The 17036-nt window shown below is 38.5% G+C and overlaps 1 protein-coding gene across 1 annotated transcript in view; it reads right to left on the bottom strand.

Moving 5' to 3' along the window:
- Positions 1 to 17036, bottom strand: part of MOCOS (molybdenum cofactor sulfurase) — a 341863-nt gene that overhangs the window by 25425 nt on the left and 299402 nt on the right. Inside the window, exons 9-11 of the mRNA XM_029958899.1 lie at positions 12822 to 12938; positions 9075 to 9518; positions 2253 to 2415 (exon numbers count right to left, since the gene is read on the bottom strand). Of these exons, the coding sequence (XP_029814759.1) occupies positions 2253 to 2415; positions 9075 to 9518; positions 12822 to 12938 (724 nt within the window). The remainder of the gene's footprint in view (positions 1 to 2252; positions 2416 to 9074; positions 9519 to 12821; positions 12939 to 17036) is intronic.

The following is a 17036-nucleotide window of genomic DNA, read 5'->3' as shown; positions in this document are numbered from 1 at the left end:
TTTAAGTGGTAGATATGACACTGACACACGTATGTGAAGGGATAAAATAAAAAATTAAAAATTTAACAGTGACAAACAAATCATACATTTAGACTGCTGGAAAGAGGAAAGAAAACAAAATAAATATTGGAACAACTTCCTGCAGATTTATCTGCTCAGTCTTACCCTGCTGGTTTGTATGTGCTCCCATCACTGTGCTATCTTAGGAGCAGTAAGCTCTGGAATGGACTCCCCAAGGAAAAGAGAGCCATTATCTCACTGTCAAGCATTATAAAAAATGCTGCACGTTGCAAGAATACCATGAGAGTAAAAACCTGCAGGACTATTATAAAAGAGGTCCCAGACCACCTCATGGGCTAGGATTTTGGTATCTAGCATCATTATACAAAGAATAAAATTACTCCACTCTTACACACTGGATGCACCTAAGCAGGCTATAAATAAATGCCAAGGACATTCTTGTTAGATCACACTGGAGATCTGACCAATTACTTTTGGCTGGAAGAATAATCCATAGACTTGGACAATCAATTCTGTGTCGAAATGGTTCTCACTTTCATCAGAAGGAAGGTGACCGACAGTGAAAACTCCAAAAATGACACAAAGTAAAATGTTGGATTTAAAGGCGAATTTCACCCTGGCCCTAACTGTGGCAAGACATTGCAAATCTCAGTGAGAAATGGCTGCCTTGACTGTCATTTTTATCTGAGAAAATTTCTTTCTTACTCTGAAGTATATCAGTACAGGTGTTATTGACAGGTGAACATACTAATGGATACGCACTTGTCTGAACAAGCACTAGCAAGGAAAAAATGAAGGACAGACTTAAAAGAGCAGAATGAAGCAATCAAAAGGCCTAACAGAGATCAACTTCTGAAAACATGAAGGACAAATGGAGAAAGTTTTGATAAGACTCACACTGTGTCTGCAAGAAAGAAGTATGTGTAGAAAGGAAGATGGTAGGGAACTGAATTTCTAGAAATAACGAATTCTTAATCACTTGATAATTTAAAAGTTATAGGAGAAGACTGTCTGTGCAGCTGTACTACAGAAATTTGAGGTGCAAGGTGCTCCACACAGAATTGAAATTAATTACTGATAACTTTTCAAAGAAATATTATAGAGGGAAGAGTAGAAAGCAGTAGTGTGTGTGCCAGTGAGCAAGTCTGGAATCCCTAAGAAGAAAGTAGATTGTGTTTGGGATCAGAAGCACACAAAAAAATCATATGATTAGTGGAAGTATCCAAATGTACATTCGAGAAACCTTTTTCAGACAAAGGGAACCAACTGGTTAGATTTAATTCTACAGAAAGTTCTCAGACAATTAAAGAGGACAACAACTGTAAGGTACAAACAGAAAGAAGACTGTAGCTACAGATCCACTCGTACAGATTTCTAATAAAGGTTGAAAAATCTTAAGATAGGTTCCCTTGTTTTGCTCTAGCTGCTGAAAACGTGGGCACTTATATATTATTAATGGTTAAGATATACACGCTGAGTAAATGTTAGACCCCAGGGAAATGATGAACACCATTCAGACACATGCAAACTCAGCATTAATAATGACTTTTGTGGACTACAAACCTGCTCCAGTGTTCAGTGCCAATGGCATTGCTAGCAAAATAAATAATTTTCATCCCCAAGCAGCAAAGGGCTTTCTGTAACATTTTACATAGGTTTTTTTTTCTTTTTTTTTTCCCCTCAGAAGGGAATAAAAAGGGTTTTGATAAATCCCAAGAAGCTCAAAAATCATGAAATATTTGCCTGCTATTGCAAGTATTTAACTGAGCTAAATAATATCTGATCCTTATTTTAATTCATACTAACTTCTGCTGGACTCTACCCATCTAAACTCAGAGATGGAAGGAGGAAGAGAGATACAAAATGGGAAAGTCTTTGGCCAGAGTGTTTAATGTTGGACTTCTGTTCTATTCCTTTACCTTTGCAGCAATAATAATCCCTTCAGGCTTTGGGACTTCATGACACTAGTCAGTAAATTTTCACATCTGTCTGTTCCTTTCTCTGTCCTGGAGCATCCACGTTATGATTGCACACAGGGAATCACTGTCTACTCTCTGCCCACCCCTACAACAATTTAGTAACTCCCCTATGACTGTATGTTACAGCTTGGGCTTTTATTGCCCACAGCTGGCACAGAACTTGTCCCTGAAGTCGGTAAGCATGCACAGCATTCAGTAGTTTGGTGGGTGCATGCCAATAAAGAAGGGAAGAAGAGAATATTGTTTACTAACCTTCTGCCTGAATAACCATAATTTTTTGCTTCAGATCAATCGAGGGATTTATAAGACACAATCTTGGCTCCTGCTTCTGAGTCATACAGACTCCATTCTGGTTTACAACCATCCAGTTTCGGTCGTACAACAAACCCTGATTTCCTACTGGCCATTCTGTAACCTGGGAAAACATCAAGAAGGGATACAAATGTTTAGAAAATGTTGGTTTAGAAAATATTGGCTATATTAATAGATTCATGCTAAAAAGAAAAGAGAAGGAATAGATTCCTTTAATGAAACTCTTTGCAATTAGTAAAGTTTGATCAAGCCAATGTCGGCCTTTTATAAGAGAAACCTTAATTGCAAATCAAAGATAAAGATAACACTGCACAAAGCTGACAAAACAAAATCAAATCACTCTCATTTGTTACATATTATCATACACTTTGATTTAACAGAGCTATAAGAATAAACAATCTCCAAAACACTCTGAAAACTGTTTTCAGTTTTATACTCATCCATTTTAGGACCTCTTCCCCCAACGATTTTCATTTAACTAAAAAAGCACAGACATTTCACAGGAGTTTTATAAATTAAGGCAAAACCAAACAAACAGAAAGCAAGAAAAATGTGCAATTCGAAATTCTAAAAAATCTTGTTTTTCATAAAATGGGAACCACTTATCAATGAATCCATTTGAGAAAACCTCCACCACTGAAGCTTCTGGTTTGGCTGGGAATAGTTTCTCCAGATCCCCTTATAACAAAACACATTGACTTCTTTGTTATCTGTGCTTCCATCACTTCTATAACACTTTACATACAATAGCCCATACAAGCATATTGTCCTTGCTTTCACGTACATTTGTCTTGTGAAAAGGACATCTGTTTCTGATGCTACACAGATGGTAATCTTGAAATCCAAAAAGACAGCAATTTTATTAATGCCTTTGGGTGATAATAATATCTGCTTTCTCCTCCAGAATGTTAAACTATTAATACCATTCTTTTAACATAAAGCTGGCCACTTAGACATATTCTTCAGCTCACGTATGCTTTCTAGTCATATTGAATATGGAGAAAAGTGAACTTGGTTGAATTCTTGTAGAAAAGCTTAGCTCCCATGAATTAGCTGACAAAAGACTTGAGCAAAAAATATTGAGTAAAAGATATGACAAGCACAGCCTGATGCTCTGAAGAAAAGCATGACTGGAAGCACTGGTTAGATTAATCAAAAATCACATTTTTGTTTATCATGTGCTCTATCCAGAACTCCACAGAACCCAAAATATCCCATAAACTTTTCCAGTTTTTATACAAGCCTGCAGCAGTAGCTTGACACTGACAGCCTGACTAGAGAAAACTGATGGCAGGCATTCTAGGACCGAAAACTTAAAGCATCAAAGCTGAACTCTAAATAATTTGGCCACAGTGCTACCAACCGTATTGAATACAGAAAATACATGGAAAAAATTTTAAGAGAAGAAATGTGTTTTATCAACCTATTTGACTTATTATTTGGCAGTTTTTTTAAAGCAAGCATGAATGAAAAATTCAGTGATAAAGAGAAACTTTATGTCTGACAGTGTCATCTGAAACCATATCGTCCAAGCACCTCAAACTGCCAGCACCTAAGTTATGTGAACCTTTGCTCTGTCTTTTTAGGAGAGAAATCATAGCCCAAACACTGCAATATCAACTGAAGAACAGATTTTTGTTCTTACTGGAAATTATTCTTTGGAGAGACCAGTATTTTTGGTTATCCTATATAATTAGACTACAAAATGCATTTGAACAGCTGGTGATCATCTGAGAGCTGCAAGAATTTTCTGCTAACAAATCTCCCTTCCAAAACAGAAGATCACTAATTGGTAATAAATCCTCCCATGGATCCAACAGATCTTTGCAGGATTTACAATATATAAAGAACAGAATAAACCAAAAAAGCAGAAAAATAGAAAAAGAACACACAAGTTCCTAGTTCCCTATTGTAATATTCAGCTGTTTTGGGTCCACTTCAGGACAGCAGTCTTATTCAGGAAATAGCTTAAGTGTTTGCTTACCCTTCACTGAAGGCAAGAAGTTGTATGAGCAAAACAAAACATTCTCTTTAATCAAAGATTCAGCTACCTTTTACATGCTGACAGGTATTAAAGGGTAAGCCCAGCTAACTAGGTAGCCGATATTTCAAAATAATCAACACCTTCCACTCAAAATACCTCTGATAGGTCCAAAATAATGGCAACTAACTCCACGCTTCACTCTGAGATGCAGCACATGACTTTAGGTCCTCAGTCCATTTTTCCCCTTCCTCTGGGTATTTGCCATTGTAGTAATAGTCACACATGTGCCCTGCAGTGAGTCCCTGTCCTCTCACAGATGTCCTCTGTACACTGTCAAGTGCTGTACTCCTCACTTTTCAACTTCCTGTATTGCACGTGTTGCTAGAATCCCAATAAAAATAAGTTGCAACGACAAAATAACTGTGTGCTCTGCCTTGGATGGAGAGTTGCAGATGGTTCTAAACAGTCAGGGCTGGTTTGTTGCTAATACTGACACTGGAGATGAGCATGGAAGAACACACCCATGTCTGTTCTCAGCACTTAGCCTTGAGACCTGTGCAGACCATCTCCTGTTATTATTTCAAAGAGGCTGAAGGAATTGTTACATAATTACAAGCAACTGAATAGAGAAGTTCAGACAAAGTCTGCCTGCTCTGCTTTCATCTGACACATGAGAAGAGTGGTTCAACTTGGCTCCCTCCGATTACGCCTGAGTTCTCTGCTGAAGACCCTGCAGATATGACATAGGCTGCAAGGACAATCCACAACCCACTAGTATCAGCAGCAGGAGGACAGGCAGGGCACTCAAATATCACTGAATACCTATATTCAGGCAACCAATACAGTGCAGTAAAGCAAGTGATGACACTTGCTATGAGGTAAAACGACGCAGGTTAGCATATGTGGCAGTGAGCAGTACTGCCTTACATAGTTTCTAACATGATTCCCAGAAGTTGTCTGGCTGTCTCTGAGTACTGAGACAAATTAGAAGAGGGAGGACAGAAAGAAAGCAGGGAGACCATGATTTTACTGATAGATGCTAGCATACACCTTCATTACCAGCATGGCAGATGGTGATGCATCCCAGCATCATTCAATATGAGGTTCTCTACCTGCCACAAGCAAGGATCATTGCACAGTACAGACAGTACTTGGCATTGTCCTATCCACTTTAGTCCATTTTTCTTACTGTAAATAAAAATATCCACTGCAAAAACAGTTTGGTTGGTTTTTTTTTAATTTCAGAATTTTCTTTAAAACATTTTTGGCTACATTTCTCCCATTTTTCACAGTAATGTCATCATGAAGGTTAGCACAGTTTTTGAACACATTAAAGGAATCACCGAATAGGTTTTAAATTATGTAAGTTTAAAAATGTTAGTGGTCTTACATGTAATTTATCCACTGATCACCAGGAATTTGCATTGTATTTTAAATTACAAGCTAATTTGTCTTCTCTGTTGAGATGCAATTTTTTTTGTACTCTTCTGCAAGAATAATAAAGTTAATAATGTTTAAAGTCCTAACCTCTTTCACTAGGCACATTGCATTATATAATTATGCAAAATTCGATGACATGAGAGATGTTTGTGTCTAAAAATGCATGTTTAAAACACATTTCTGTGTTGGAAAAGTAGAAGAAAGTGGTCTAGGATAGAGGTTACTCCTGTGCTTCTCCCCATTTAATAAAATAATTGTAGGGAAAAGAAAACACATTTAAGAAGTTGAGTTAGTATTCTGCCCTCTGCTTCCTGCATCATGTGTACAAAACCCATGGAACAACACTGAATAGAGACTGTCCCATGGCCAGGAACACTCTATAAAATGCTGCAGGAATTATCTGACCTGCAGTGAGCTGATGATCTTCATGCCAAACTTCATCCTTCCAGCTGCCAAAGCACTCTGCGCTCTCATTTTCTCTGGAGGTCAAGTACCTCTCATACTAAATCACTTAGAATAGAACAGAGAAATCAGAGTTTAGCAGAGGAGGAGATTATGTGACTCTAAAGAGGAGATCAAACAGCTGGGAGTTTGTACTCACATCCTCCTCAAGTTTGTCCTCCTGTCACTAATCATCTGTCCTGCGACCAGCAAGTCAGTGGGCAGATTTCACTGGCAGATGGGCTGGGTCCTGCACACATGGCTAGGTGGAATTTTCCACTGCACATATTATTTTAGGAAAATGCAAGTGATCATGTAGTTACAATAAAGCCTATTTACTGCATGTGCTAATGGTCTGACCCCCCATACCAGTTGGAGGCCTGCACTTGAACCTACAGATCTATGAGCTTCTGATCTCAAGTATCGAAGTATCACAAGATGAATGAATTTATTACAGCCCAGTATTTAAACTATTTTCACCTTTTCACATCAGCTATCTTAGAGTTACCCCATAACTAAAAAAAATGGAGATCAAATTGAAAATATTGTTCTCAATTTCCAACAACTACAAAGAATCTAGAGTTATTTTAGATTTAAAACATGAAACTGAATTTCAATTCTTTGATTGCAACCAAAGACTAGGAAACAACAAGTTACATGATTAATACTTCAGAAGTTTATGAGTTTATTGAAGTAAGGAGATAATAAGTGTGAAGTCTGTATGACAAAGATGACTAAGCGAATGGCAAAGGAATAGTTTTGTATACAATTCAGTCATTTCAAGATAAAGCCTAGAGATTCTGGTATAATCATTATTTTAGAAGGCAAAATGATTTTCAGGACTTCATTCCCTTTAATTGTGGTGAGGTTTCTCTAGCACATTTTGTTTCAAACTCCAGTGCATGTAGCATGGGTTGTTTTTCCTGTTTCAAGGTGGTTTAGGCTGAAGTTGCAGTAATGATGTATATAGACATATATATAATGTGTGTGTGTATATATATATATATATAGTGGAGGTTGGTACACTCTGCAGTTAGCAATGGCATGGATACATATATATTTAATTGTCTATTACTCTTTGGCAATACAAGCTCTGACAGTGCTTAGCTTAATTGGTTCTAATGTGTTTGATGCTTTGTCAGAAAAAAAAACGGACTTCAAAAATTACTCTAGGCATGAAAATTAAGCCTCATAATGTAGTTGCAGTTTTAATATCTATTTTTAAATTATTCAGATCAGCTAGTGTTAGCTCCACAATCCAAGTTGCCTTGGGTTCCTCTTGTAGTCAATGAAAAGAGATAGAAATATCCAGGAACAATTTATGTTTCCTACTGCAGATGCCTATTTTATGATAAAATGAATTAGCAGATCTGCATCTCTCACTGCTTACAGAACAATGTGTAACTTTAGAGGCATAAACTGAGGTAAGATGAACCCTGTTTTCACTCTAGGCCCATTAACACATGCCTAGCACAAGAAGTGTGCAAGAGGCATGGGGATTTTCCCCCTCCATATAAAATTGCAGTTCTGTCTTTCAGGGGGTAGTACCAGGTTTGTGAGAATTTATCACTCAGTCATTTCCCCTCATAGAGCTTGAAGAGAAGAAACCTGGCTCAGCTTGTGGGGAAACATAAGCTTTCTTTCATGCTGAGGTATGTCTTACCTGCTCCTGGGCAAAATCACTTCAAAGCCTTCTTAGCACTGAATGTTGTGGTATGTATCTCACAACACCAGCCTGCACGTTAAAAATAGAATTTAACCCCAAAGGGGCCTGAATAGTGTTACAACTTATTTCAGCAGCTTCTGTAGTGGGTTTCTGTAACACAGCTATAAAATCTGCAACACTTAAACAAAGGTTAAAAAATTTTCACATGAAACGGGCAATTAATTTGATTTTCTAAACAGTTTGATCTAGTGGGAGGTTAATAAGGGGTGGAAATTGCTTGTTCAGGTCTCATTTAATGCTCAGGATTGTGTCTCTGAATTAAAGACATCATAAGCCAAATCAAATTTAAGAATACAGATGTTTTGTTGATCATCTAACAGTGTTTAATTGCCCAAACTCTTTTTGCATTAAGAAGAAAAATAACCAATCCAAACATGATCAAATCAGCTGAGAAGCCCTATTTGAAAGGCAGAGGATTTGTCTCTGGATTTGATCCCAATTCTCGCTCAGATATGAGACAGTGGCCTACACCAGTAAGTTTTCGTAAGAAAAGTTATATCATTATTGACATTCATTAAATCATTTTCCAGTATGGTACTAAGCAGAGTCACATTCCAGGTCATGTGTGGGCCATACACCTATTTCATCATGCACTATGTAAAAAAAAAAAGTCACTGCTAAGGTGATGATATTATTAACTTTGTAAAAAAGCAATTAAAATCTTCAAAGACTGAACTTTCAAATAGTGCAGCAACACTTAAATGTCATATTTCTGTTGCAAATGTATTTTTAATGATAACATTTCTTTGTAATGTAAATCAGCGGCCTCTCAATTATAACATGTTAATCAAGTTATTTCTCAATTGCTGCCTACCCATCAATGCCTACAAGTCCATCACATGTCATTCTGTAAAAGCATACTAATTACTTGATTATATTTTAGTCAAGTTTTGCAAATCCAACTATTTTCTTCAAGACAGTATATTATGTGCAGATCTGGCTCTCATGGGGGAGGAGAAAGCAGAAGATGTATTTGCACTCTGTAACTTCAGCCTACTTGAAAATCCTTCAAAGTACCCTAACACGCAGAACTTGATCCTAGAAGTTGGAAAAAAGGAGACATGGGTACTCACACACTGCTTCCTAATATCTCATGCACATGGCCAAGAGGGGTAAGGAAAAACACTAGGTTGAGCTGAATAAATACTTCAGAATGATTCAAAGCACATACCTCAAATGCAGAGCAGGATTTGATTGGGTAGACATAAATGCTGGCAACAGTGATGGGCTTGCCACCTTTCCTACATGTTGGCACTGCAGTCTCAGAAACAGCTGCCCTTATGCTTTCAGCCTCAGCATCCAGTGGCTGCCAGTTGACAGTTGTCTTTGTCGCAGAGAGATTACTCCTGAGTTCTCCATCTGAGATTTGTAGTGTTGGAGACAATTTGTCTGCATTGTTAAAGCAAGGGAGGTCATCTGGAACAGGCTCTATTGTCAGCTTTGTAACAGACTTGAAAGGAGTCCCAGTGTCCGATTTGGAAAGTCTGGTGGCTATGATAAAATTCAAAAAGGTCTGTGCATCTTCAAAAGAAGACATGTAGCCAAAGGATATTCTCACAGAACCAGTGGGACGTCCATCAACTAGGTCTATATCATCTCCACAGACATGGCCAGCCTGGTTTGAAACAGGAAAAAAAAACAGAGAACTGTGATGACACTTTGCTTTATTTCCCTCTAATTTCATCTAGCTATTAATGAGTCTCTTAATTCTCACCTGAAAAACTGTTCTAAAAAATACAAGGCTAACTCATGAATACAGAGAGAAAATGGAGAAAAAAAAAATCCCAGCTATCTTATGATTTACTCAAATTGAGAGAAGATAATTTTGAGCTGCTTGTCCTATTCTACTCTAAGGAAAGAGATGTTTCTCACAATCATATCAATTATCACAAAAAGGTTGTATGTCCCATGATTGCCTGCTAGCTACAGCAGTCTCCAGGGATATTCCAGTCTCACCTGCATAGTTCACTGGAGTTTAAACTGGGTTATTATATTCAGATAAGTGCACAAACCATGAGACAGCTGATTTTTATGGGTCAGTTTTCTTGATATTCACTGTCAGAACAGTTCCATTTTATACCACTAGTGGCTTATTTATGGCTTGTGTTAAATAGTCCAAATGACAGACAACTAGTCTGGGATATTAGCAAAGCAGACACTTGAATCTAGAGCTCAAACATCCAAAGTGATATTCCTTGTCATTGGAATATGCAGCAAATCTCTCTTGCTGATCCAGTCAACACACTGCTTTCAGGATGGAGGGAACTAGCCTTTTCTCTAGCACTTCCCCCTTTGAAGAACACAAATTTCCACTTGCAAAACTTTTGTTGAAAATCCCTATATTGTCACTTCTATCTGATATGTCTTTCATACGACACTCTATGGAAAACTCTCCCTTAAGAGCAGAAGTTTCTCAAACCATAAGTCAGTCAGTGAGTTCTCTCACTCACCACCAGGGAAGTAAGCCAGAGTCCCCCTTTGTTCATCCATCTAATATTAGCTCACCAATGAACATAAGATTTAGTCCTAACTCAGCATCCTATTCCTCTAAGTGCAGTAGCAGTTGTTTTTTTTTCCTCAGAATTTAATTTATTTACACATTTCAGTTACATTAAAAATGGATGCATAAATAGTCTATTTACGTGAGGGGTTTTTTTTAAGTAAAAAATGTCACAGTACAATGAACACAGGTCCCATTTATGCAAAAAGAAATCAAAAAATCTACATCTATGTCAAAGCATGCAATACAGTAGTAAATATTTTAGTGCAGTGTGATGTAGTTTTTATCCTTGACAACAGAGCAGAAGCAATATTTGTGAAATTAGGTAGCATCTGTTAATATACTCTTCTGTAACCGTTCTGCCAAATATTGCTTGATTGACTAAGGGGTGAGGTTCCTGCTGTGCAAATAAGTAAACGTGTTCATATGTTCATCATGGCTAGGCTTCGCGAACGAAGATTTGGGAAGGGCTCTACCCACATTTGTTACAAGCACACTGGTGGCTAAAGAGGCCAATGCGAGATAGACAAGCTCGGTTGCAAAAGGCACAGCAGAAAGACTCCTTGGATGGTATCGGCAGGATATGATTCTTTCTGCGTTGTCTTTTCTCCTCAAGGGTGATCCTGCGTGTGTTCTCAAAGGAAGCAGCAGTGTTATGGATAGCATGTCTCCAGACCTCCCGATTGGAGGCCAGGGTAGACCAGCGACGAAGATCAATGTGGCCAAAGCTGAGATGTTGCTTCAGGGAGTCCTTGTATCTCCTCTTTGGGGCTCCTCTCTTGTGGCAGCCAGTGGCAAGTTCACCATAGAGCAAGATCTTGGGGAGGCGGTGGTCCTCCATCCTTGAGACGTGTCCTGCCCAACACAGCTGTGTTCTCAGCAACATGGCCTCAATACTTGTAAGTGCTGCCTGTTCTAGAACAGATGTGTTAGTTCCTATGTAACACTAAGAAAACTAACCATGCTTTTCCAGGGACCCTTGAGGACAGAAAGTCCCCCATCACAAGCATTTTACACACGTAAATCTTCATCAGGGAAGGAAGAATACAGTCAGCACGCTGGGAAAAGATGAAACCAAAGTATATGTGCAAATAATGTGATAAAAAGATGCCCTCCACTACTCAGTAATGTCAATAACTCATCCTGATACTTCTCAAAGAACTGATGGGAATGGAATGTCCCAAAATAATGACTGTATGACTGTATAACCTCATCATACAACTTTTTGCAGTTTAAGTGTCTCTCTATGAAACTTTGGCCTATCCCCATTTAAATGATACAGACGTAAAAGAGGTCACTCACTCCTTAGCAAAATCCTCCTTGTATTAGGACATCTAAGAGCATGGCAGCTGATAATTTGGCATTTTTCACTTCAGCAGAAGGGTAGACCCTTTTTTCCTTTCTCAGAGGAGAGAGCTTCCATGGTAAATCAAAGCATCATTTTGTCAAGGAATGCATTAAAGACCTCCCTGACTTTAAAGAACTTATCAGTCCTGCATGTAAATGTATTTGCAAAAGGTATCTAAATGTCTCTGGGAAATTATGAGGGAGCTATAATATCAGTATAGCCATTAGATTTATTTTTTTTATCTTTTGAATAACATCATTAATAAATTTTTTGATTGCTCTGAATTAATTTAGTGTAATTTCAAACTCTGACAAATATGCAGACAGGAAGCCTCCTCCACTTCACTGTAATACATCCTGCTATAGATCTTTTAATGAGAATTTATGGAAAATATTAGTAATATTGAAAACAGTCTTTACATTCATGTTCTAACAATTACACCAGTAATCTAAGTAGATGTCATCTAAATTTACTTCATTCTCTGAGATTCGCTGTATGTTCCCATTTATTGTTTCTTGTCCAATTTGCATATGTATTTTAAACTGTAACACCCAACAGCAATAGGCCTACAATGCCTGAACATTATGAAGTACAATTAAGGATACCTAAGGAACAACATGAGATGAGTTGTCCAGGAATTTCTGTTCTGCAAGAAGTCTGGATTTCATGGTATCCCAAATCAGAAAAAGTACAATTTCCTATTTTCCAATGAAATAAGCAACAGACACTTCTTTGGGTCCATCAAATGATTTTGTTTCAACACCTAATTTCAAGGAATTGAATTTCAGTTAATTTAGTTCTTTAACATGGCAGGTGAGTCAAAAAGTCAGAGAAAGCAACTCAAATTTACCTTCATTCCTAAAAGTCACAGAGACTTAAAACCATGGAACAGGATGCATTTATTTTATCTTTTAAATACCTTTTTTTTTACACAGAGGCAGATTTTCTGCTCCACTTCAAACCTCCCACCTTCAGGAAATTCAGAAATGATAGCCAGAAGATGTCTTCTGGGTCACTGAGTATTTTCCACGGACAATATATCTATCAAGTAATCACACTGAGAAACTAACCTGCAGGTTCCTTCGGATGTCCTCATTGCTTATATCCAAATGCATCTGGCAGGCTCCTGTGTTACAGAAGCAACCCGTGCGGACATGTATGTTGTGGAGACTGGCCATCTTGTCCACCTTCCCAATTCAGCAGTAGATATAGGAGCAGAATGAAAAATAAACATTTCAAAGTTGTGGTCAACAAGATACAATGTTTTAAAGGTAGAAATCAATGAAGGTAAATGATGTCTCTAAATTATTAACAACTTACTGTAGCTTTTACCATTCCCATACAGATTTAGGAGTTTTCAGCTCTGTTATTTCAGTTAGAAGAAAACAGTCGTAGAAGCAGAAATGCTTACCTTGGCATTCCGAGACTACTACAGACAAAACACACACAAACAGGGCATATAGGTTCAGGTCATGATCCTGTAAATGCCAGTACACTTGCTTAATTTTAAACCTGTGAACAGGTTTATTCACATCAGCAGTGTTAATTACAGACCTTCAGCAAAGTGTCACTTGGTGTCTTGACAGAATCACCGCCTACAACTGCTTCTGCGGAGACTGAAGAGAGGCCTGGGGCACCTTTTCAGTTAGCTAAAGAAAACTCTATTCTCTGGTGATCTGAAACTGCAATCCTCATTACATAAACTGACAGTATCTATGGGATTTTGGAACACAAATGCTGGAAGGATTGGCCTGTCAGTAGGCAATAACATCTGACATAAAAGACAGTGAACTAGAATGCCTTCTTGAGTCTTGCACATACAACTACCAAGTCTACCAAGTCCCTGGTGTATTTTCCCCTTGTGCTGTGCTGTTTTGTGTTATACCATTTCTTTATCGTCCACTAAATAATGAATAGGCAGAAATACAGTACTTGATGAGAAAATGGCATGAATGGGAAGGAATGAAAACGATGTGCAAAGAGAACAGAAGCACATGTCCATGCGTGCCTCAGAAGGAGATGCATATACGGGAAGACGGCACTGCAGAGGGTACGGATTATCAGGGTTTCATAGCATAGCTAAGAAACAAGGGAAGAACACCACAGGGATCCTCTTAGCACAGCTAAGAAACCATGGAAGCTCACTGCAGGGAACTGCAAATGCTTTATATTGATTTCAAAATGCAACAACAGCAGTTGGTAAGGTCAGCTGAGCTGCCACCAGTTATTTCTTAGACAAAAAATGATGAACATTCCTGGTCAGGACTGACAGAAAGGACAGTCAAATGCATGAAATCTGACACGTCCAACCTCTACCACAGACTTCCAGAACAATCTTCCACAAGTTGCACCCTCTGTGCTTTTGCTCCTTTTCTACAAAATGGAATGCTGAGACCTCCAAGAATAACCACGCTGCAGACTGAGGGGACCCCACTCTATCAGTGACAGAATCCTCCTCGCAGAAAGCTTGGGCTCAGTTGCATGCAGAGTGACAGCTCAGCCTAGAAATGCAGGAATGGAAGTGTCAACCACCTCATAACTAACCACTCCCCTAACTTTGAGCTCATGCTTTATCTGTCTGAGGTATCAATTCAACCTAGGTAAATATTCAACCTAGCTTTTCTGGCCGGTTTAATCCCTATTGGCTTTTCTAATTTTTTACATAAATTCCCTCTGTACAGGATAGTGGCCCAATATATATAGTAAATACTTTCTGGTATAATTTAGTCTATCTTCTGTCTCAACATCATCGATATTTTCATGTCAGTCTATCTTCTGACATCTCCAAGTTTAACTGTCTAAGACACCAAGCACTTTTAAATTCACTATCTTGGCAGCTCAAAAACCCAAGACTTCTGCTAGAATTTACTCTGTGCTGAAATAATTCAACCTAAATAGTATTTAGCTCTTGGGGTTTTTTTGGTTTCTTTTTCATGTGTGGAGCACAAGGTTCTCCCTACAAAAATGTACTGTATATACAGTAGAAATCCTACATTGCTGTAGTGCACAAGTTCTCAAGTTCACACTTACGTATGTTCAGCACCACTTGTTCAGTTCAAAATGGTTTGGTTCTCCAACAGAGATACAATCAAATAACTCCATGTATGCAGACTTGGAAAGAAGAAAAAAGAATCAGTCCCAAGATCTCTATTCATAATTAATGCCTTGGAGAATATCCTGTGTTCAAAGCATGCTTCTCAAACTGAAGTTACAGTAAAAGGCATCTATTGAGAAAAACTGTTGTGGTGTCCCTAGCTTTGTTTTGTCATAAGACTTCAATCTGGGAACAGTGACATTTTCTTGATGTCTTTTTTCCTTTAGATAAGAAAAGTTGTCATCCTACCATAACATGGTTTGTCATGGTGCTAGTGACTCGTGGGCGGATCTATCATTCTGTTAATGATGACAAGCAAGGAAAAAATCATGACAGACACTTCACTACTGAAATTGTACAGTGTTTGGGTTTATTTACTTAGCATACAAAAAGCTTTAAAATATACAATCTTTTTACTATTAATACTTATTTGAAGAAACATTGATGGGGCAACCTTGCTTATCGAAGTGCAGGTAGTGTAATGAAGTTTCCATGTCACAACTTCAAGAAATTGCAAATGAGATTTTCTTTTTAAATTTTTTTTAATTTTGGCAAATAAATAATTACTATTCCTTAGTGAATGGTAATTTCATTCTAGCCAAGCAACCTAATACCCTTCTACAGTAATACTTTAATTGTTGTATACATTAATCTGTACAGTAGACAAGGTTTATTGATACATTGAAACATATGATCATTAAAGGAATATGGGAATCGTGATTCAGGATGTCCTGGGTTACGCAAAAATTCAGGTATCCACTTTTTATCTTATCCCTAAATATGTCTACTAATTTGGACTGTGATGGGAACTTGAGATAAGGTGGTACTATTATCCTAGGAGAAGAATGTATCCACAAGTGTGAAAGACTGGAATACTGATGACTGACTGAGACAATCCAGGTGCAAGCTGATGATGTGCAAAGTAGTGACCCAAGTGTTGAGGGTGTGCACACCTCAGGCTACAAGCTGGGTGTTGTTTCTTTGCCCTTACACAGATGACTCAACTGTAATAACTCCCCTGTGAGGAAGCATCAGGACAATTCACACATGGCCTGAAGATATTCATCTCTGCTGATGGACCTTAATGGATCCATAACAGGCAGCTGTAATATCTCAGAAGGTGTCAAAGACTCCTTTGATCCTGTGATCCAGTATTACATCATCTAGTGTAGAAATCCCTGCTCCAGAGGAGGTACTGGGTGCATTCCCAGTTAGTCTAAGCCAAATAAAAGACCACACTTGAACTTTACTCAACACTGGGTTGTCTTCCCTTCCACACAGGACTTTTTCCTTACAACCCGGGGCTTCTACCACCACCGTGATGGATCCGAACTACAACTACAATGTCGATGGGACTACAACCACCTCTTCACCCAACGGATATCGAGGTTGCAGCAGCCAGGTCTTGTCGCTGAACCCAGCAGGTGTCTTGCGGGTCCTTCCAGCCATCTGGGAGCATCTTCAGCCCTGCTCAAACTGCCTGTACCAGCACTGCAGCCTCAATCCAGCAGTGACTCTCCAGCTGTTCCTGCCAGATTTTCTGGGTGCAGGGTAGGAAAACCATATGGAAAGGTGACCATCTTGTCTCTGTCCCTTTGCCACGTGTGTGTTTTCCAGGTGGGGGAGGCTGGCCGCCACCTTGATTTGATCTGCTGGGTGGGGCTTGGGAAGTTTCTCCTCATTGGTTGGTTTAACCCAGTTTTATCACTATTGTTATTAACGTTTCTTCTTGGTAAAGAGTAATTTTTTCACTTACATCCAGGCATATTTGGTGGTTCTGTATTGGAGAAACCCAGGGCATTGAATCCAAGGGAGGAGGCTTCTGTCCAAGACCTCTGTCCCTCCAAATTGTCTCAAACCGAGACACAAGAGAACAAAGATAAGTTATGCATAGCTTCAGTATTAACTGAACTTCATTATCACCAATGTGATAATGTATGCAGGTCTTGGGAATGTGATGTACATACTGGAAACAATGACACTACATAAAGAATCAGTAAAGGTGGCACTGCAAAATGTCTGTCCCTTGCACGCATGCTTGGCTTTCCCTTGGACATACGTTTTGATTTCTTCTTCTTTAGCTTCACCCTAGAAATATGCTACTTGGGCAGTTAATTTAATCTCTCTCTGCAGTGCTACCACATAGCAAAACAAATAGAACATAAAACATCTGTTACAGTTATTCCAATGA

This window comes from Manacus vitellinus, unplaced genomic scaffold, assembly GCF_001715985.3.
Source record: "Manacus vitellinus isolate BGI_N305 unplaced genomic scaffold, ASM171598v3 scaffold_17_pilon, whole genome shotgun sequence".
NCBI classification, from domain to species: domain Eukaryota; kingdom Metazoa; phylum Chordata; class Aves; order Passeriformes; family Pipridae; genus Manacus; species Manacus vitellinus.
Note: the sequence above shows the minus strand (reverse complement) of the source record. Positions and strands in the feature narration are given on the sequence as shown.